At 52.2% G+C, this 22,251-nt stretch overlaps 1 protein-coding gene across 1 annotated transcript in view; it reads left to right on the forward strand.

Moving 5' to 3' along the window:
* The window catches only part of PDE4A (phosphodiesterase 4A), a 246,378-nt gene that overhangs the window by 48,512 nt on the left and 175,615 nt on the right, over positions 1 to 22,251 (forward strand). The window contains exon 2 of the mRNA XM_029585244.1: positions 9,639 to 9,961. Coding sequence (XP_029441104.1) covers positions 9,920 to 9,961 — 42 coding nt within the window. The 5' untranslated portion in view covers positions 9,639 to 9,919. The remainder of the gene's footprint in view (positions 1 to 9,638; positions 9,962 to 22,251) is intronic.

Below are 22,251 nucleotides of genomic sequence, written 5' to 3' on the forward strand. Positions count from 1 at the left end.
GTTTGGGTTTAGATTTTTTGCTGATAGTGGACAAAGTTTGTTTGCTACTGCCTCAGTGATGTTGTTCCAGGAGAGGATGGCTGAGTTAGGGTCAGAGAGGTTAATGTGAGGAAGCTCTGAGGTGAGCTGGCTGTTAAGGTCGTCGGATGAGCAGGGTCTTCTGTAGAGAAATGAGGATTTCGAGGGGAGATGTTTTCTGAATTGTGTCAGAGAAAAGGTGACGGTGATTAGAGAATGATCTGACCATGGGACAGGGGTGCAGGAAGGAGGGGAGGTGTATTTGATCCCTGTATTTACGAAGATAAGGTCCAAGGTGTGTCCAGCTTTATGGGTGGGTTTGTTAATGATCTGTTCAAATCCCATAGCTGAGAGGGCAGTAAGTAGAGCTTCGCAATTGGTGGTGGGTGTAGGGTTATCAACATGTAAGTTAAAATCTCCTAAAATTATAGCCGGGGATTCCAGATTTAAGTGTGTAGTAATTATTTCTACAATGGGGGAGGCATCTGAATCCAGAACGCTTGGAGGGGCATACACGAGTAGGACTTGGAGTTGAGCTGTTTTGAAAAGTCCTATTTCAAGTTTAGGGACTGCTTTGACTGAGAGTTGGTTAAATTTCAAATCTTTTTTGGCTGCCAAAAGAATGCCCCCTCCTCTTTTTTTGAGACGAGGGAGGGAAAAGAAGTCGTAGAGGTCGGTGGGGAGTTGATTTATTATAGCAATATCTGTTGGTTTAAGCCAAGTTTCTGTTATGGCACAGATGTCTGGGTTGGAGTCCAAAAGATAGTCATTGAGGATCAGAGATTTTTTGGTGAGAGATTGAGCGTTGAATAGCGAAAGGGAAAATAGTGTTAGTCCTAGTAATTGGGTAAGAGGAGAAATCATAATAGGGATAAGGGCTGTGTAGTTGCGGGATCTTTGTAGCAAGGTGGTTTTTCCTGTGGTGAGTAGGTTATTTTGAAGAATCGGAATCTGACATCTCGGCGTCATGCTGACTGTAGTGTTAGTGATGCTCGAGTGATGAGCTCAGATGAGAATTTGAGTGCGTTGAATGGTTGAGTATGGAAGTTTGGTGGATGTTGGAGTAGCTGCCTACTGCTGAATGCTGCTGGATCACGCAGTATGAATATTGAGCGGATGATTGTTGATCACACTGTATGAGTGTGAATGCTGTGTTTCTACTTTGCGGTCCCTTGTTCTTTATCTGGTGAAGGGTGGTCATGTTTTGCGTATGTGACTGAGGTGAGGGATCCTGCCAGGGTGCAGTTTCTGTGTTAGGGATCTGTCTCAGTCTGCCTTCCCAGTAGGAGGGGTATTGGTGCTCTAGGACCTGGCGTACTACCCTAGGTTGGGTTGTTGCTGTTTGAGTGCTGGAGTTGGTGCTGTTTTGGTGTGGCAGGTTTGCTCTGTAGGTTCTGAGTGATTTTTATTTTATTTTTATTTATTTTATTTTATTTTTTGCAGGGTTTTATGCTGCATTACAGAGTGCTTGGTAGTGGAGGCAGGTTGTGTTGCTGTTCCTGAAGTGACACCAGGATTTTTGAATAATGTTTTTTGACAGAGCTGTGTGTGAGGGTCTCAGTACTGGAATAGCAGGAGGTGCTGCAGGGCAGGAGTGAGGTGCATTGGCAGAGCTGTGTGTGTGTGAGGGTCTCAGTACTGGAATAGCAGGGGGTGCTGCAGGGCAGGAGTGAGGTGCATTGGCAGAGCTGTGTGTGAGGGTCTCAGTACTGGAATAGCAGGGGGTGCTGCAGGGCAGGAGTGAGGTGCATTGGCAGAGCTGTGTGTGAGGGTCTCAGTACTGGAATAGCAGGAGGTGCTGCAGGGCAGGAGTGAGATGCATTGGCAGAGCTGTGTGTGAGGGTCTCAGTACTGGAATAGCAGGAGGTGCTGCAGGGCAGGAGTGAGGTGCATTGGTAGAGCTGTGTGTGTGTGGGTCTCAGTACTGGAATAGCAGGGTGTGCTGCAGGGCAGAAGTGAGGTGCATTGGCAGAGCTGTGTGTGTGTGAGGGTCTCAGTACTGGAATAGCAGGAGGAGCTGCAGGGCAGGAGTGAGGTGCATTGCTAGAGCTGTGTGTGAGGATCTCAGTACTGGAATAGCAGGGGGTGCTGCAGGGCAGGAGTGAGGAGCATTGGTAGAGCTGTGTGTGAGGGTCTCAGTACTGGAATAGCAGGAGGTGCTGCAGGGCAGGAGTGAGGTGCATTGGCAGAGCTGTGTGTGTGTGAGGGTCTCAGTACTGGAATAGCAGGAGGAGCTGCAGGGCAGGAGTGAGGTGCATTGGCAGAGCTGTGTGTGAGGGTCTCAGTACTGGAATAGCAGGGGGTGCTGCAGGGCAGGAGTGAGGTGCATTGGTAGAGCTGTGTGTGAGGGTCTCAGTACTGGAATAGCAGGAGGTGCTGCAGGGCAGGAGTGAGGTGCATTGGCAGAGCTGTGTGTGTGTGAGGGTCTCAGTACTGGAATAGCAGGAGGAGCTGCAGGGCAGGAGTGAGGTGCATTGGCAGAGCTGTGTGTGAGGGTCTCAGTACTGGAATAGCAGGGGGTGCTGCAGGGCAGGAGTGAGGTGCATTGTTGGAGCTGGTGGTACCTTCAGGCTGATCTTGGAGCCTGTGAATTCTGCAATTGCTCCGCTGCAGCAACCACAAAACACTTGGTTAAATTGCTATTGAGTGCTAGGAGGAAAGGAGGGAGAGGAATAGGCCTGGATGATTAGAGAATTGACAATGAGGATCTTAAGGCAGTGAAATGTGATGCAGACTAAGAGAAAATAAGCAGGAGAATATGATTCACTTAAGCCCAAGCACACTGGCCTTCAACTCATTCGCCCGGAAATGGGATTATTTTATGTAGGCTTTGAACTGCTCCTCTCCACCTCGATGAGGAGTGAAAGAAACACCACAGTGGTGTGTCATGCTGACCTCAGCCACTTTGGCAGCAAATCCAACACCAACACTAAAAAGTGCCATCAGTGTACACAGCACTGTACAGGATAAGAACATAAGAACATGCCATACTGGGTCAGACCAAGGGTCCATCAAGCCCAGCATCCTGTTTCCAACAGTGGCCAATCCAGGCCATAAGAACCTGGCAAGTACCCAAAAACTAAGTCTATTCCATGTAACCATTGCTAATGGCAGTGGCTATTCTCTAAGTGACCTTAATAGCAGGTAATGGACTTCTCCTCCAAGAACTTATCCAATCCTTTTTTAAACACAGCTACACTAACTGCACTAACCACATCCTCTGGCAAAAAATTCCAAAGCTGTATTGTGCGTTGAGTAAAAAAGAATTTTCTCCTATTAGTCTTAAATTTGCCACATGCTAACTTCATGGAATGACCCTTAGTCCTTCTATTATCTGAAAGAGTAAATAACCGAGTCACATCTACCTGTTCTAGACCTCTCATGATCTTAAACACCTCTATCATATCCCCCCTCAGCCGTCTCTTCTCCAAACTGAAAAGTCCTAACCTCTTCAGCCTTTCCTCATAGGGGAGCTGTTCCATTCACCTTATCATTTTGGTTGCCCTTCTCTGTACCTTCTCTATCGCAATTATATCTTTTTTGAGATACGGCGACCAGAATTGTACACGGTATTCAAGGTGGGGTCTCACCATGGAGCGATACAGAGGCATTATGACATTTTCCGTTTTATTCACCATTCCCTTCCTAATAATTCCTAACATTCTGTTTGCTTTTTTGACTGCTGCAGCTCACTGAGCCGACGATTTCAATGTGTTATCCACTATGACACCTAGATCTCTTTCTTGGGTTGTAGCACCTAATATGGAACCCAACATTGTGTAACTATAGCATGGGTTATTTTTCCCTATATGCATCACTTTGTACTTATCCACATTAAATTTCATCTGCCATTTGGATGCCCAATTTTCCAGTCTCACAAGGTCTTCCTGCAATTTATCACAATCTGCTTGTGATTTAACTACTCTGAACAATTTTGTATCATCTGCAAATTTGATTACCTCACTCGTCGTATTCCTTTCCAGATCATTTATAAATATATTGAAAAGTAAGGGTCCCAGTACAGATCCCTGAGGCACTCCACTGTGTCTGGTCAACACAAGGGCTCAGTGAAAATCCCCATTCAGACATAGCAGAGAGATGGGGCTGAAGCAGGGTGTGACTGGGTGAGGGGAGAGGGCAGTTGGAATAATTTTTATAGTTGGGAGAGGGAGTGTTGAAAATTGGTTTTGACCTGTGTAAAATGGACATCTGCACCCACAGGAGTGCTGAACCCCAACACTTATGCCAGGAGATGGGGGGAGAAGCTATAGGGAACCCTTCCCGCAGCAATGCAGAGATTTTTGGCCTGGAGGAGTATTTGAGCAGGAGCCAGATGCAGGGTGAAGTAGAAGGGACTCTGCTCCTTTCTGCAGGGAGAGAGACCTGCATGATGCAGGGGACAGATCACATCCCCCCCTCCCCAGCACTGTCATGTTAGCCCTCACACCCCTGATTCATCGAGCCCCTCAGTGGCTGATAAAGGAGGAAGCCAGTCGGAAGGGCACCACAGCCCAGGGAACAAGAGTTGGGGGGGGGGGGGGGGATGTGCTGTCCAGCAGGTGGGGCGGGGCTTCTCCAGCTCTGGTCTGTGCGATTACTGTGCAAAATCAATGGACTCTCCGTGCACGAAGAGACCCATGGGAGAGGGGAGGGGTGTTCAGTCCATTGGACCTCACCCTCATCTTCCACCCTCTTGATCCAGGGTCTGTGAACCCTTCTGCTTTTAGCACAGATAAACCTCCATCTGTTTCATCTCCATCTCTCCCACGTTCTTTCCTGCCGTCACCTCTCTCCCTCTCTGTCCCTTACTCCCCTGCCCTCCCCTCCGTATCTGAATTGATAAGAGAACAGGTACCATGAGGATAAGAGGTGCTGGAAGGTTTGGGTGGGTGGCAGCGTGAGGAAGGTGGCCTTGGGAGGCGAGCTGGCCGGTGTTTAATTAGGAAGCGGAAGCCCAGGGTGCCTCCTGGTGGGAGCCCTTTCATGTGGAAGTGCACAGCTTGCGCCCGCCTCCATAATTCATGAGCGCTCCTCTCCTCTCACTGCCATGGTGCTGGGAAGGATGGCGTGCAGGGCATCGTTTGCCCCGGCATTACGTCCTCAGAAAGGATGGAGAGAGGGCACCTCAGGTGGTGCGGGGCCGTAGGAGCTGAGGCTTGGGGGGGGGGGGGATCTAAGAACATATGCACAGCAGAGAGGAGAGGCAGGGGGGGCATTGTATTTCTGTAGGAAATAGTAACGCCCAGGAGGCAAACGTTTTCTCAGTTCTGGAACGAGGGGGGGGGGGCATGATAGGAAGCTCTGAGGGGGGACAGACTCAAGAGCAACATCGGGGAAATATTTTTTCCTGGAAAGGGAAGTGGATGCCCGGAGTACCCTCCCAGCGGAGGTGGTGGAGAAAAAACCCCAGCAGTACCAGAATTAAAACAGGCATGAGGTAAGCACAAAGGGCTCAATATTCAAAGCACGTTCAGCGCTATTTAGCCGGATCAGCAGGACTTGGGCAGCTGAGTAGCAGCCGTTGATATGCGCCTATGTTCAGCAGCTGACACTTAGAACTTTATATAGGGCATCTCTATTCCGTTCTCTTCCTCAGCACAAACACCATAAGAAACACACTGCTCAGTGCCTGTGATGGAATAATCCTCTGTTCTGTTCAGCAGCACAGACCCAGAGAAATACGCGCTGATTTGTGTCTGTGCTACGACAATCCACTATTCTAGTCTACAGCACAAACTCCATGAGAAATGCGATGTGTGTGGGCGTGAGCAGAGAGAAATGTGCAGTGAGCTCCCTCAAGTGGTCAGGGGAGGAACTGCAGTTCCTCGCATAGAAAGAACGGTGTTGTCAGCTTGGAGTAAGCTCGATCTAATATTTGTTTCTCCACCATTCTGAAAAACAAAGAGGTGAACAATAAAAATAATCTAGATGATGCCTGCTCACGTAGCTAGAAGAAACTCACTGACAAACGGATAAGCTTCCTTCCGTATCCTAAGACCTACAGCTATGTGTTGGCGTTGCAGAGAAGACTGGAAGGGCAGGTCTCCCTTAACAGCGCACACACCGCGTGGGGACAACAAGGGTGCAGGGACGCACACCCAACACCGGGACGGCCAAGAGATTGGGGTGAGATCCCCCCCTCCAGTGCATTCTGGGACGTGGCGCTGGCTTTCAAACGTTCAGTCAATGGGATGGGGACTACGTTTACCAGAATGCACTGGGATGGCCCTTTAAAAACAATTTATCCTCAGTTTCTTATATGTTTCCCCCGTGTGTCTTCTTTCCCTATGGAGGTGATCCCTGTTATAAGAACACTCTCTCTCCCCCCCCCCCCCCCGCTAAGAAAATCTTTACACAGCCCCCGGCATGTCGCTCCCTAGGGAAGTGAGATCTGTTATCTTAGCACCTCCCCCCCCCTCTATTAGGGACATGCGTGCAGCATCTCTGGGCATTTGCTGGGGGTCTGTGATGGGTATGAGGACGCTTCCATGCTATCGCCACAGGTAAAGATCCAGGCAGTTTCCTGTGCTGCCTCCAGCCGTGATCTGAGGTTCTGCTTCTGTCTCTCTCATTGTATGTATATATATATATATATATATATATATATATATATATAGAGAGAGAGAGAGAGAGAGATATCATATATCTATATCATATATATATCTATATAGATATAGAGAGAGAGAGAGAGATATCATATATCTATATCATATATATATCTATATAGATATAGATATATAGAGAGTGATATATATATCTATATATAGATATAGATATATATATATAGAGAGAGAGTGATATATATATAGATATATATATAGAGAGAGTGATATATATATATAGATATAGATATATATATAGAGAGAGGGAGAGAAAGTGATATAGATATATATAGAGAGAGTGGAACACGGCCTAGTACCTATCTCCCTGAAACAAGCCGTGGTCAAACCCATCTTAAAAAAACCCTCCCTTGACCCCTCCAACCTTTCCAACCTCCGTCCCATCTCCAACCTCCCCTTCCTCTCCAAAATCATTGAAAAACTAGTAAACTCCCGTCTCTCCGACTACCTCGAACAATCCAATATACTCCCACCCTCACAATATGGCTTCCGCAAGCTCCTCAGCACTGAATCCCTACTCCTCTCCCTTACCGACACCATCATCAAAGGAATGGACGCTGGTAACTCCTATCTCCTCACTATGCTAGATATATCAGCTGCCTTTGACACTGTAGATCACAACATCCTCATCAACACACTCATCGGTATAGGAATATCAGGTACTGCTCTCTCCTGGGTAAAATCCTTCCTCCAAAACCGCACCTACACAGTCCTTACCGACAACTTCACCTCCCCTCCTATTAATCTCAACTGTGGTGTCCCCCAAGGATCCTCCCTCTCTTCCACCTTGTTTAACATCTACATGCTCCCCCTTACAAACCTCCTCTCCAACCTTGGGATTACACACTTCATCTACGCAGATGATGTGCAGATCCTCATTCCTTTTACTAATTCTGCCCTCACTGCTCTCCAAAAATGGAACACTATTCTCGCTTCCATAAACCAACTCCTCACTGACATGCACCTAGCCCTCAACCCGCAAAAAACTGAACTCCTCCTCATCTCCTCTAGACATGCCTCCACACCCTCCCCCTCCACCCTCCAACCCTCTAACTTTCTCTCTGATACAAGAAATCTAGGTGTCATACTTGACAACCAACTCACCTTCAAACCATATATCAAATCCATCCTTAGCAGCTGCTACTTTAAATTACAAACCCTCAAAAAACTCAAACCCCTCCTCTACTTCTCTGACTTCCGTACAGTACTCCAATCTATAATCTTCTCAAAAATTGATTACTGTAACGCACTCCTACTGGGACTCCCTGCTACCTACATCAAGTCTCTACAACTCCTTCAAAACGCTACCGCACGCATTCTCACCAATGCCAAAAAGAAAGACCATATCACTCCCACCCTCTTTAACCTCCACTGGCTTCCTATCCACTCACGAATTCTATACAAAACCCTCACCCTCATCCACAAAAGTATAATTAATGAACACTACAACTGGCTAAACCCACCCTTCACCCTTCGTACCTCCACAAGACCCACCCGCTCCTCCCTCCGTGGAACCCTTATCCCTCCCTCCACAAAATCCTCCAGACTCATCTCCACCACGAACAGGGCCCTCTCCCTCGCAGGCCCTTCCCTCTGGAATTCCATGCCTCTTGACCTACGCATTGAAACCTCCACACCCACCTTCAAAAAGAAACTCAAAACCTGGCTCTTCCTCCAAGCTTACCCCCAATCGTCTTCTTTACCTACTAACACCTTAACCCTACCACCTTCCCGTACTAACACCCCCTCCACTGGACCTACTCCCACACCCTCTAAGACTTACAAACCCCACACCTAACCTCTAGCACATAATATGACACATAGCTCTACCGTTCCCATCTTCTCACCTCAATTTCTTATTTACTACATGCTTATACAGTTTTGTATATAACCTATGTATATGTCAATAATATAACCTATGTCAATTTACCAATGTATATAGATGTCAATAATATAACCTATGTATACGTCAATAATCTCTCGACCCCTGTACATATTACTCCTCTTGTACCTGTTTTCACCCTCTCCCCGCCCCCTCCCCTGTCTCGACCACCCCTACCCCTCTTTCCACAAGTTTGCTAGTTCTTGCTCTGTTTCTGAGCTTTTGTTAAACACTGTTCCTTGTAAAGGCTTTGCCTATATATCCATTGTTGTAAGTTATCTGTAAACCGGCACAATGTGCAAACGGTTGCCGGTATATAAAATTAAATAAATAAATAAATATATATAGAGAGAGAGAGAGTGATATATATAGATATAGATATATAGATATGGAGAGAGAGAGTGATAAATATATATATAGAGAGAGAGAGAGAGAGAGAGATTTCTGCAGCAGTGTGCCCATGTGCTATTAGCGTTGCTTGCAAGGCATATGTTCTGCCTTTTCTCTCTTTTCTCCTAGCCTGTGTGTCGGCTTGAATTGTCTGCCATCTGTTAGTGGTGCCAGCTGCCGCCTTTGCGACGTGAGCTGGTGCTTCTAAATTCCCACTAGGAAAAGGTCTCGCGGTGACTGATGCCAGTTGGGTAACAGAGCTGCGCATCCCTGGCGCCTGCTTACCAAGGCAACGGGATACGGAGGTCCAACCAGTGCGCATAGCACTAGGCGATGCTAGAGGTGGCCTGAGTGGGGGTGGGGGATGGGGGTGTGAGGCTGAGCCACACTCAGGTCTCCCCCGCGTCGGCCGGCTGAACATCCGCCAAGGAAATTAGCTCCAGAGTGAGCCCCATCCTTGCGAGCGAGACTCTCTCGCCAAATTTCAGCCACATCCATCCGCAGGGAAGGTCTCCCCCCCCCCCTACAGATGGATGGACAGACGCCCCCTAGAAAAGGCGACCTAGCCGTAGCCGGCCCTGCTGTGCAGGGTGAAACCCAAACCCGTTAGCAAGAACCACAGCGGCTGGGTCAGAGGGCAAGCATAGCGCTGCACCGACGGGAGCACTAGGGACGAAGGAGGAGGTGAAGGCTCAGATAACCGGCCACGTTCTTCCTTTTCTTTCTAGGGGCGGAGAATCTTGTGATGATCGCTCGGCGCCTCCCGGGCCACCGAAGCCGCAGAGGCCTGGGTCACCCACGCCTCCCTCCGGCCGCCTCGTTGGGGCTCTAAGGCTGGGTTATTTTACCCTTTCCTTTCCTGCTGCCCTTCGGTGCCTGGACGGGGGTGGGGGCTTCTGATTCCCCCCCCCCCCCCCCGGCTCGCCGTCTCCGGTGCGCTCCCGGGGAGCAGCCCCGACCTGGAAGAGGCTGGAAGCCGGCAGCGGGCGGGCGGGCGCTCTCCGACGCCATGAAGAAAAGCAGGAGCGTCCTGACCGTGACCGCCGAGGAGGTAAAGAAAACGTCTTTCCATCCCAAGCTCCCAAAACGTCATCCCATCCCATCCCCTCCCCTCCCTCCCTCCCTCCGCCCCCCCCCCCCCCCGGGACCGTGACCGAGCCGTGTAGCCGGGGACGGGAGGCGATGGAGACCTCTGTGTGCAGATCATGAGCGTCCAGTTCCGGAGGTCGTAACCCCTGCAGGAGAAAGGCGACCCCTAAGGGTCTGCGGCGCGAGACGTTGGGAGCTTAAATCCTGAGCGGCCCCAGAGGAGAGAGGCGAGGGGTGGGCGGTTGGTATGAAAGGCGCGCTCGAACGCCTCAAAGGCGCAAAAGGCGAGCCGAGAGAGGTCGAGGCTCTCGTGACCCCACCGGTCCGGCCTTTCCTCCCATCGCCCGAGCGGCGCGCTCTTCGTGCGGCAATTCCCTCTCCCCCCCCTCCGCCGTAGGCTGGTAACCGTGCCTGCCGCCGAGCAAGAGTAAATTCCTTCTCCCCCCCCCCGCGGCATCGCTGCGGCCCCCTTCTCCCGCGAGGGCGTCCTGTGAATTTCCTTCCCTCCTACGGGGGATTCTAAAAGCGAGCGGGAAGAGAGAGCGGACGCTCGCGCAGCCCCCTAATCCGGACGCCTCCTCCTCGGGCGGTCTCTCTGGGATACCGAGGGGGGCACGGGGACCGCACGACCCAGAAACGGACGGCTCGTCCTGTTCCGCCGCGCCCGGGCTGCGCGAGGTATACGGAGGCCATCGCCCGCTTCTGGCTGCACGAGAGCTGCGCTCCCTCCTCCCCGGGGGGGGGGGGGGCCGGGAGATTGCATGGAAATGCGACTTGAGGGGGGGGGGTGTCACCCTCTGTTTTGCAGCTTGCAATCTCCCTGGGTAAAAGTCGCAGGTTGCCATGAGAACGGATGAAGAGGGGCTCATTCCCCAGGAAGGGATTCACTTCCAAGCTTTCCCCCCCTCCCCCCCCCAGCGATGCCCTGCAATAAATGCCTCAGAGTGGGGGTGAAAGGGAAGCCAGAGCTGGTTTCCCCCACCCCCCCACTCTCCTGGCCTGCAGCTGTGAAGTAGAGGAGCGGGAAGGCTGCTTTAGGAGATCCTCTTATTGCATAAGAGCGCTTCCGCTGCTGGGGTGTGGGGAGCATCCTGTTTTCCATCCTCCAGCCCCTGCCTCGCTCTCTTAGATTTTATCTTGCTGGAGGCCCAGTAATTCTGCCTGGCAGCTCTGCTCTGGGGGTTAGAGGGGGAGGGAGAGGACCTTAGGGTGCGGGGTCCAGGGCGAATCAACGGTGGCGTGGCCCCTGGAATGCTGAAATTACACCCTAAAGTGCATGTTGCGGGGTGATCGCCCCTATTCACCCCCCCCCCAAACCCGGAAGCTGATGCCTAATGGCACCCCCAAACCTCTCCCCACACCCCATCCTTGACAGGCCTCCCGTGATTTCACCCTCTGGCCGGGAATACCCTCCCCCCCCCCTCACACACACTTTGTCACTCCGTCTTATCAGTGTGCGCGACGAGGTCCATGTGCAGGGCACATGTGGGTATGGGCCCCGTGCGGAACATATTCGTCTCACACATGCACACGCACACGCACACGCACACACACACACACTGCAGTTATCATGAGCTGAATGCATGCTTAGAAAATGCAATATTTCAACAGGTAAAGTAACTCTGAAAGGATTTCAGTGAGTTGGGTCACCCCATGGACTCTGCACATCCCCCATACAGTGGGTGTCCCCATCGCTGCACGGCGGGCAGGCCAGAGTCGCGGTGTTGCTACGGGATGCACTATGCGTCTCCCCCTTCCTATATTGTATTTTATATGTGCGAGTTCTAACCTCCAAAGCTTGTACGGGAGCGCCATCTGCTGATCAAGAAGCACGGATACACGAGCCCAAGCGGCAAAGCTCGGCATGAGCTGCTTTCAAGGGTCCAGCTATGGGGTAGGGTGGCCTGAAGTCACTTTATTTTCCCTTGCCTTGGCTCTAATCCCCGGCTCTGCCACAGATTCTGTGTGCTTCTTCACAGAGAGTTACTCTATCCCCCTGTGCCTCAGTTCTAATCCCCGGCTCTGTCACTGACTCTCTGGGTGTGACCTCAGAGTGAGTCACTTTATCCCCCTGTGCCTCAGCTCTAATCCCCGGCTTTGTCACTGACTCTCTGTGTGACCTCAGGGTGAGTCACTTTATCCCCCTGTGCCTCAGCTGTAATCCCCGGCTCTGTCACTGACTCTCTGTGTGTGACCTCAGGGTGAGTCACTTTATCCCCCTGTGCCTCAGCTCTAATCCCCGGCTTTGTCACTGACTCTCTGTGTGTGACCTCAGGGGGGGTCACTTTATCCCCCTGTGCCTCAGCTCTAATCCCCGGCTCTGTCACTGACTCTCTGTGTGTGACCTCAGGGGGGGTCACTTTATCCCCCTGTGCCTCAGCTCTAATCCCCGGCTCTGTCACTGACTCTCTGTGTGTGACCTCAGGGTGAGTCACTTTATCCCCCTGTGCCTCAGCTCTAATCCCCAGCTTTGTCACTGACTCTCTGTGTGACCTCAGGGTGAGTCACTTTATCCCCCTGTGCCTCAGCTGTAATCCCCGGCTCTGTCACTGACTCTCTGTGTGTGACCTCAGGGGGAGTCACTTTATCCCCCTGTGCCTCAGCTCTAATCCCCGGCTCTGTCACTGACTCTCTGTGTGTGACCTCAGGGTGAGTCACTTTATCCCCCTGTGCCTCAGCTCTAATCCCCGGCTCTGTCACTGACTCTCTGTGTGTGACCTCAGGGTGAGTCACTTTATCCCCCTGTGCCTCAGCTCTAATCCCTGGCTCTGTCACTGACTCTCTGTGTGTGACCTATTTTGGCTATTGTCTGTCACATCTGGCCATTAGCCTCCTCACCCCAGCCAGGTTTGGTTTTGCCCCCTTGCACTCTAGGAGTTGTAGTTTAGATTTTTTTTTTTTTAGTAGGGGGACAACAAGGGGGAAAGCCGGAACTACAAATCCCAACTTGCACTGTGGGGGACAAAACCAGGACCGGATCAGCAGCGAGATTAGGACCCTGTGCCAGGGGCCCAGGGCAATGCTCCCTTTTCTTGTTCACTCCTCCGCCAGACAAAATCACTTTGTGCCTTCCAGGACTGTGGCTCCTGCACTCTCTGTTGTTTCCAGAAACATTTCCTGTCTCATTGTGTCTGTTTACAATTCTCGGCTTTGTTTCTCTGCCTTGTTGGGTAAGCGCCCGCGCCAGCGGAAATGCTCCTTCCGGCTGCTGCACTGGTCTGGGATTGATTTCAGTGCAGTCTGGGACTCCATCTGTTCAGTGCCGTAATCACAGCAAACGGGCCCCCCTGCGCCGACTCGCAAAAAGCCCCTGGTGCTCTGAGGATGGGCACACACTCCTCCCCTCCTCTTGCCCTCCACCTCCCTTTTGCCTTGGCCCCTCTCCTCTCCTCTCACTTTTTGCCCCTGTCTTGTCCCTGTGTTCATGAAACCAGTTCTTAGAATAAATGTTATTTCATTACCCTGTGCCTCAGCTCTAATCCCCGGCTCTGTCACTGACTCTCTGTGTGTGACCTCAGGGTGAGTCACTTTATCCCCCTGTGCCTCAGCTCTAATCCCCAGCTCTGTCTCTGACTCTCTGTGCGTGACCTCAGGGGGAGTCACTTTAACCCCCTGTGCCTCAGCTCTAATCCCGGGCTCTGTCACTGACTCTCTGTGTGTGACCTCAGGGTGAGTCACTTTATCCCCCTGTGCCTCAGCTCTAATCCCCGGCTCTGTCACTGACTCTCTGTGTGTGACCTCAGGGTGAGTCACTTTATTCCCCTGTGCCTCAGCTCTAATCCCCGGCTCTGTCACTGACTCTCTCTGCGTGACCTCAGGGTGAGTCACTTTATCCTCCTGTGCCTCAGCTCTAATCCCCGGCTCTGTCACTGACTCTCTGTGTGTGACCTCAGGGGGAGTCACTTTAACCCCCTGTGCCTCAGCTCTAATCCCCGGCTCTGTCACTGACTCTCTGTGTGTGACCTCAGGGGGAGTCACTTTATCCCCCTGTGCCTCAGCTCTAATCCCTGGCTCTGTCACTGACTCTCTGTGTGTGACCTCAGGGGGAGTCACTTTATCCCCCTGTGCCTCAGGTATAAACCATCCCAGCTCCATCACTGACTCTGTGTGTGACCTCTGAGGGAGGCACTTTATCCCCTGTGCCTCAGTTCTAATCCCCGGCTTTGTCACTGACTCTCTGTGTGTGACTTCAGGGGAGTCACTTTATCCTCCTGTGCCTCAGCTCTAATCCCCGGCTTTGTCACTGACTCTCTGTGTGTGACCTCAGGGGAGTCACTTTATCCCCCTGTGCCTCAGCTCTAATCCCTGGCTCTGTCACTGACTCTCTGTATGTGACCTCAGGGTGAGTCACTTTATCCCCCTGTGCCTCAGCTCTAATCTCCGGCTCTGTCACTGACTCTCTGTGTGTGACCTCAGGGTGAGTCACTTTATCCCCCTGTGCCTCAGCTCTAATCCCCGGCTTTGTCACTGACTCTCTGTGTGTGACTTCAGGGTGAGTCACTTTATCCCCCTGTGCCTCAGCTCTAATCCCCGGCTTTGTCACTGACTCTCTGTGTGTGACTTCAGGGTGAGTCACTTTATCCCCCTGTGCCTCAGTTATAATCCCCGGCTCTGTCACTGACCCTCTGTGTGTGACCTCAGGGTGAGTCACTTTATCCCCCTGTGCCTCAGTTATAATCCCCGGCTCTGTCACTGACCCTCTGTGTGTGACCTCAGGGTGAGTCACTTTATCCCCCTGTGCCTCAGTTATAATCCCCGGCTCTGTCACTGACCCTCTGTGTGTGACCTCAGGGTGAGTCACTTTATCCCTCTGTGTCTCACCTCTAATCCCCGGCTCTGTCACTGGCTCTCTATGGGTGATTTCAGGCTGTCACTGTCTCCGTGGGCCTGGCTGAAGGAGTTAGCTGTGAATCCTCTAAGGTTGGCTGTGGGCCTCAGTCAGATACCATGGGGCAGGGATCTCTGAGAGCACGCATAATTTTATACTGCATAGGAGGATTTTTAAAGAGAATGTGGACGGATATGTCATTCTCAATAAGTGGGCCTGTTTTGTGAATTAAATAATTGTAAGTCCTCTCCGTTTTACGCAAAGGCGCAGGTACTTCACAGAGTTGGCTGATGCCTGTGCGTCTCTCGCTTGCGAATACATTTCCCCGCGCACCTGTTTGACGACGACCTGTGCACGCTCTGCCTTATGAAACGTGCAGTTGCGCGCACCAACCCAGAATGCCCTCGCAGCCCCCTGGAAACGCCCGTTCCATCCGTTCACATTCCGCCCCCCCCCCCAAGCAGCAGTGACAGGACGCCCCTCTGAAGCATGGCTTCTGCACGGAGACTCCCGGAGGCTCCCGGAGTGCGCAACCCCCCTCCCCTCCCCACCGTCCAATGTAACGCCTGCCGCTTTCACCCCATTTTCTGGTGCTGCAGGACTCTGCTGGGGGGGACTGAGGGTAGAGTCTCTCTCACTCTCTCTTATCCCCATTATTGACTCCGCCAGCTGCCGGGAAGCACATCCTGGGGGTCGTGGCTAGGAGCCCTCGGAGGGCGCCGCTGCAAACCCAGGTTGTGATGTCGTGGGGGCAGATAGAGAGGGCGTGTGTGGCCGGGATGGGGCGTTTTCCTTCATCCCACCCTGGTGCCGGGGCAATAGGGAGTTGCCCCCCCCCCCCGGCTGAAAACCAGTGTCTGTTCGGAAAGGGAAGCGCTGAAGCCCAGGAAGGTTTGGATCAGAGGGATGGAGAGAGAGAGAAACGGAGGGGTGGCAGCGTCAATGAACGCGTGAAGCAGAAAATGTGAGAAAAGTGGCGGAGGAAACCTGACAGCGCTCGGGCAGCTGTGTCCCCCCCGGTCCTGGATTTCAGGGCTTGGAATTGGATGGGGTGGGCGAGTGTTGTCAGATGAGAGGGAGCCTTCCTGCCTGGTGAAGGGCGATGCAGATAAGGGAAAGTGGTAGTCAAATGTAAGGAAAAAAAGGCTTGAGCAGAACTGCCGGAATCATTTTCTGCTTGGAGAGAAGTTGATTGGGAGGGGACTGAGAAGTGACGGGGGAGCATCATTAACTCTGCAAACCAGAGCTGTCAGCTTCCCCTTACAAACCGGGACCTGTTCGAGGGGCTGAGCTGACAGCACAGGCAGTTTGTTTAAACTTCAGAAATGATTTTAGAATAAACTGTTCAAAGACTTAAAGCCGACGGAGGAGATCCACTCTCCTGACCTGCCAAGCGAGGGAGATGTAAAATTTCATTTCCCCCTCATAGTCTGAATGGTGAGAAGACTGCGAAAGAAGAGTGAATGAGGAGGAATTGAGAGATCAAAGGCTAATTTACTGGCACTGATTGAATGAAACATTTAGAGAGTGGCCAACTGCTAGTGACAGTGACTGCCTGCCGCCACCTGCTAGTGACAGTGACTGCCTGCCGCCTCCTGCTAGTGACAGTGACTGCCTGCTGCCTCCTGCTAGTGACAGTGACTGCCTGCCGCCACCTGCTAGTGACAGTGACTGCCTGCCGCCTCCTGCTAGTGACAGTGACTGCCTGCCGCCTCCTGCTAGTGACAGTGACTGCCTGCCACCAGCTGCTAGTGACAGTGACTGCCTGCCGCCACCTGCTAGTGACAGTGACTGCCTGCCGCCTCCTGCTAGTGACAGTGACTGCCTGCCACCAGCTGCTAGTGACAGTGACTGCCTGCCACCAGCTGCTAGTGACAGTGACTGCCTGCCGCCACCTGCTAGTGACAGTGACTGCCTGCCACCAGCTGCTAGTGACAGTGACTGCCTGCCGCCACCTGCTAGTGATAGTGACTGCCTGCCGCCAGCTGCTAGTGACAGTGACTGCCTGCCGCCTCCTGCTAGTGACAGTGACTGCCTGCCACCAGCTGCTAGTGACAGTGACTGCCTGCCACCAGCTGCTAGTGACAGTGACTGCCTGCCGCCACCTGCTAGTGACAGTGACTGCCTGCCACCAGCTGCTAGTGACAGTGACTGCCTGCCGCCACCTGCTAGTGACAGTGACTGCCTGCCACCAGCTGCTAGTGACAGTGACTGCCTGCCACCAGCTGCTAGTGACAGTGACTGCCTGCCGCCACCTGCTAGTGACAGTGACTGCCTGCCACCAGCTGCTAGTGACAGTGACTGCCTGCTGCCTCCTGCTAGTGATAGTGACTGCCTGCCGCCTCCTGCTAGTGACAGTGACTGCCTGCCGCCACCTGCTAGTGACAGTGACTGCCTGCTGCCTCCTGCTAGTGACAGTGACTGCCTGCCGCCTCCTGCTAGTGACAGTGACTGCCTGCCACCAGCTGCTAGTGACAGTGACTGCCTGCCGCCACCTGCTAGTGACAGTGACTGCCTGCTGCCTCCTGCTAGTGACAGTGACTGCCTGCCGCCACCTGCTAGTGACAGTGACTGCCTGCTGCCTCCTGCTAGTGACAGTGACTGCCTGCTGCCTCCTGCTAGTGACAGTGACTGCCTGCCGCCACCTGCTAGTGACAGTGACTGCCTGCTGCCTCCTGCTAGTGATAGTGACTGCCTGCCGCCTCCTGCTAGTGACAGTGACTGCCTGCCGCCACCTGCTAGTGACAGTGACTGCCTGCTGCCTCCTGCTAGTGACAGTGACTGCCTGCCGCCTCCTGCTAGTGACAGTGACTGCCTGCTGCCTCCTGCTAGTGATAGTGACTGCCTGCCGCCTCCTGCTAGTGACAGTGACTGCCTGCCACCAGCTGCTAGTGACAGTGACTGCCTGCCGCCACCTGCTAGTGATAGTGACTGCCTGCCACCAGCTGCTAGTGACAGTGACTGCCTGCCGCCACCTGCTAGTGATAGTGACTGCCTGCCGCCTCCTGCTAGTGACAGTGACTGCCTGCCATCGCCCTCTAGTGACAGTGAGACCACTTTTTAGTGACAGTAACTCTGTTACAGCCTGCTAGCAACAGTAACTGTCTGCTTCCACTTGCTAATGACAATGACTGCTTGCTACAGCCTGTAGTGACAGCCACTGTATGCTAGAGTCTGCTGGTGACAGTGGCTGCCTGCTAGTAATACTTGCAGCCTGCTATAGCTTACTAGTGACATTTACTACCTGTTGGAACCTGTAGTGACAGTGACTGCCTACTAGTGACCATGACTGGCTGCTACAACCCGTTGGTGCCACTGGCAGCCTGCTTTTAAACTCCTAGGAGAAGATTCAGTTCCTTGCCAGGGGAAATACACTTGGTTATTAGAAATGATTACTAAAATCAGATAAATTAAACAGGGACCGAAATAAAGATATTTCACATGGATACTTCCCTGAATGGTCTGCACGATGCACTAAGTGTTCCAGACAAGAGGGAACACTCGTACGAAGGTTGCGGAAGACGTATCAGGAAAGGAAAGTGGGGTTTTTTTTAATATTGATTTCCTGAAAGAGATCTGTAGGAATTACTGAGTTTTTAGAAAGGAGGTGCCAGACCAGTACAGGCGCGACTAACAGTGAGCCATCTGTAGCCTGTACCCAGGACTTCCACTAAGCATATTCTGGCCAGATGAAGACATGCGACCACCGTAACACGAGAAGGGGAAAAAATGTACAAAACTTACCTGGTGAAACGCTGAACCGCAAGACTTTAAAGAAAGCTGCAGAGGGCAAAAGAGTTACTTACCTAGAGTGGCCATGCTAGTATTCAGATATCTGGATACCCAATTGCTTTTGCCAGTAATAACATCTACAGCAAGAAAGAAAATCAAATTTCACACTGTCTCATAAACTTTTATTATTATTTTTTAAATGTTTCTCTCAGCCATGACTGGGTGGGATTAACCCCAGTCGCAGAGAGGGCAAAGTGTAACCCACCCCACCCCCCCACTCTTCCCTCTGCTGGATGATAGTGGGGAGAGGTCTTGGCTGAGAGAGGGTGGAGGACATTGGCGAGGCAGCCGGCTTTTGGGAGGGGAATCGGGGTGATTTAGGGAACGGATGGGGGTATTGGATATGAGGCTGTAAGGCGGTGCTGAGGGTGTGAAGGAAGGAAAGATCAACCCAATGGGGGAAAAGGTCCATTTTTTTGGGCTCCGATTTCCAGCGCTGGTCACAGGAGGGCAGGTAGGAGCGCGACCTGCCTGTCAGCTCTGTGGCCCGGCCCTGGCCACCTCCTTGACCTCTCTGCTGGGTTTCATTTGGTTCAGAGGAGATTTCTCCTCATCTCTTCTGCCCCGTATCCAAATATTAGGGGGGGGGGGGCGCTTAAATATAACCATCAAGTACTGGGATACGTGGAAAGCAGGGAAGGGGAGCAGACAGACGGATAATCACGGGGGGACGGACGGACATGTATTAATATCAGTAAAGAGACCTGCTAAGAACAGTTGCAATGCTGCTGGGTTTTTATGTAAAGACAAAAAAAAAAAAAAAAAATAGGACAAGAGGAGAAGTTTCCCCTCTGCAATCAATCAGGACTGACCTACTGTGTAATTCACTCAAAACGATTGTAATGGCGATGAGTTTACTCTATTTCTATTTGTTTAAATGTCTTTCCCATCCTTTCATAGATGTACTCAGACAGGGTTACAAAAGACAAAACATTGACAGCTTTCAGTCCCCCTGCGCTCTCTGCGTTTCTAAGGAGTCTCCTCTGGTATTTCCAGTCCCTGCGCTCTCTGCGTTTCTCAGGAGTCTCCTCTGGTATTTCCAGTCCCTGCGCTCTCTGCGTTTCTCAGGAGTCTCCTCTGGTATTTTCAGCCCCTGCGCTCTCTGCATTTCTCAGGAGTCTCCTCTGGTATTTCCAGCCCCTGCGCTCTCTGCGTTTCTCAGGAGTCTCCTCTGGTATTTTCAGCCCCTGCGCTCTCTGCGTTTCTCAGGAGTCTCCTCTGGTATTTTCAGCCCCTGCGCTCTCTGCATTTCTCAGGAGTCTCCTCTGGTATTTCCAGCCCCTGCGCTCTCTGCGTTTCTCAGGAGTCTCCTCTGGTATTTTCAGCCCCTGCCCTTTCTGCATTTCTCAAGAGTCTGCTCTGGTATTTTCAGCCCCTGAGCTCTCTGCATTTTGCTGTAGACTCCTCTGGTGTTTTCAGCCCCTGCGCTCTCTGCATTTCTCAGGAGTCTCCTCTGGTATTTTCAGCCCCTGCGCTCTCTACATTTCTCAGGAGTCTCCTCTGGTATTTTCAGCCCCTGAGCTCTCTGCATTTTGCTGCAGTCTCCTCTGGCATTTCCAGCCCCTGCACTCTCTGCATTTCTCAGGAGTCTCCTCTGGTATTTCCAGCCCCCGCGCTCTCTGCATTTCTCAGGAGTCTCCTCTGGTATTTCCAGCCCCTGCGCTCTCTGCATTTCTCAGGAGTCTCCTCTGGTATTTCCAGCCCCTGCGCTCTCTGCATTTCTCAGGAGTCTCCTCTGGTATTTTCAGCCCCTGCGCTCTCTGCATTTCTCAGGAGTCTCCTCTGGTATTTCCAGCCCCTGCGCTCTCTGCGTTTCTCAGGAGTCTCCTCTGGTATTTTCAGCCCCTGCGCTCTCTGCATTTCTCAGGAGTCTCCTCTGGTATTTTCAGTCCCCCATGCGCTCTCTGCATTTGTCAGGAGTCTCCTCTGGTATTTTAAGCCCCTGCGCTCTCTGCATTTCTCAGGAGTCTCCTCTGGTATTTTCAGCCCCTGCCCTCTCTGCATTTCTCAAGAGTCTGCTCTGGTATTTTCAGCCCCTGAGCTCTCTGCATTTTGCTGTAGTCTCCTCTGGTGTTTTCAGCCCCTGCGCTCTCTGCATTTCTCAGGAGTCTCCTCTGGTATTTTCAGCCCCTGCGCTCTCTGCATTTCTCAGGAGTCTCCTCTGGTATTTTCAGCCCCTGCGCTCTCTGCATTTCTCAGGAGTCTCCTCTGGTATTTTCAGCCCCTGAGCTCTCTGCATTTTGCTGCAGTCTCCTCTGGCATTTCCAGCCCCTGCACTCTCTGCATTTCTCAGGAGTCTCCTCTGGTATTTCCAGCCCCCGCGCTCTCTCTGCATTTCTCAGGAGTCTCCTCTGGTATTTCCAGCCCCCGCGCTCTCTCTGCATTTCTCAGGAGTCTCCTCTGGTATTTCCAGCCCCCGCGCTCTCTGCATTTCTCAAAAGTCTCCTCTGGTATTTCCAGCCCCTGCGCTCTCTGCGTTTCTCAGGAGCCTCCTCTGGTATTTCCAGCCCCTGCGCTCTCTGCATTTCTCAGGAGTCTCCTCTGGTATTTTCAGCCCCTGCGCTCTCTGCATTTCTCAGGAGTCTCCTCTGGTATTTTCAGCCCCTGCGCTCTCTGCATTTCTCAGGAGTCTCCTCTGGTATTTCCATGTCTGTGACATGCCAGCCTCACATGTTTTGCCCTCTCCCCTCCATCCCTTTATTCTCGCATGCATGGTGCACTCTTTCCCATGTATCCGTCTCCCTTGCTGTCAGGGTGGGGCAGTTGGCACTCCCTGGGCCTCTTCCACTCCCAGTTGCGTTGCGTTAGGTGGGGCTATGATACCGTTGGTCTTTGTTGCTCTTCCCTTAGCCCTCTTTGTGGACTCGGCTGACTTAGGGAGCATGGACACATCAGCCAGAAGAGAGAGGTTTTCTGGAAAGCTAGAATAAGAATTATAAGCTTTTTTTGGGGGTGTGTGTGTGTGTGTGTGTGTGGGGGGGGGGGGGGTTGTCTGCCTTTCCAAATAATGCTCAGGGTGGCTTACAAGAGTATTACAATAGTAAAAGGTACAATAAGTCCCTTCCCCAATGAGCTTATGGTAGTTTTTTTTCTCCAGGGGTATTTCCTGTTGTGCATAAATGTGTACCTTGCACTCGGCCCCTCGGCCCCTCGGCAGATGCCTGATGTCAGAATGGTTCGTTTGGTGCTTTGGTTGTCGGAGAGGATTGGTCACAAGCTTTGTTACCGTGTAAAGGAGAATGTGACAGCTGGGCTACTCTTCTCAACAGCCACCCATTCACTCAGTATCTGAGGGAGAGGAGCAGCGGGTGGGAAACCCGGGACACTAAACAGAGTGATAGGGAGGGGAGAGCAGGGGCAATAACCAGAGATATGGGAACTACTGAGGGGAGAGGGAGGGGCAGGGAGGGGAGAGCAGGGGCAATAACCAGAGCGATAGGGAGGGGAGAGCAGGGGCAATAACCAGCGATACAGGAACTACTGAGGGGGGAGAGAGAGGGGCAGGAAGGGGAAAGCAGGGGCAACAACCAGAGTTACAGGAAATGCTGAGGGGGGAGAGGGAATGGGAGGGGAAAGCAGGGGCAATAACCAGAGATACAGGAACTACTGAGGGGAGAGGGAGGGGCAGGGAG

This window comes from Rhinatrema bivittatum, chromosome 19, assembly GCF_901001135.1.
Source record: "Rhinatrema bivittatum chromosome 19, aRhiBiv1.1, whole genome shotgun sequence".
Taxonomy (NCBI): domain Eukaryota; kingdom Metazoa; phylum Chordata; class Amphibia; order Gymnophiona; family Rhinatrematidae; genus Rhinatrema; species Rhinatrema bivittatum.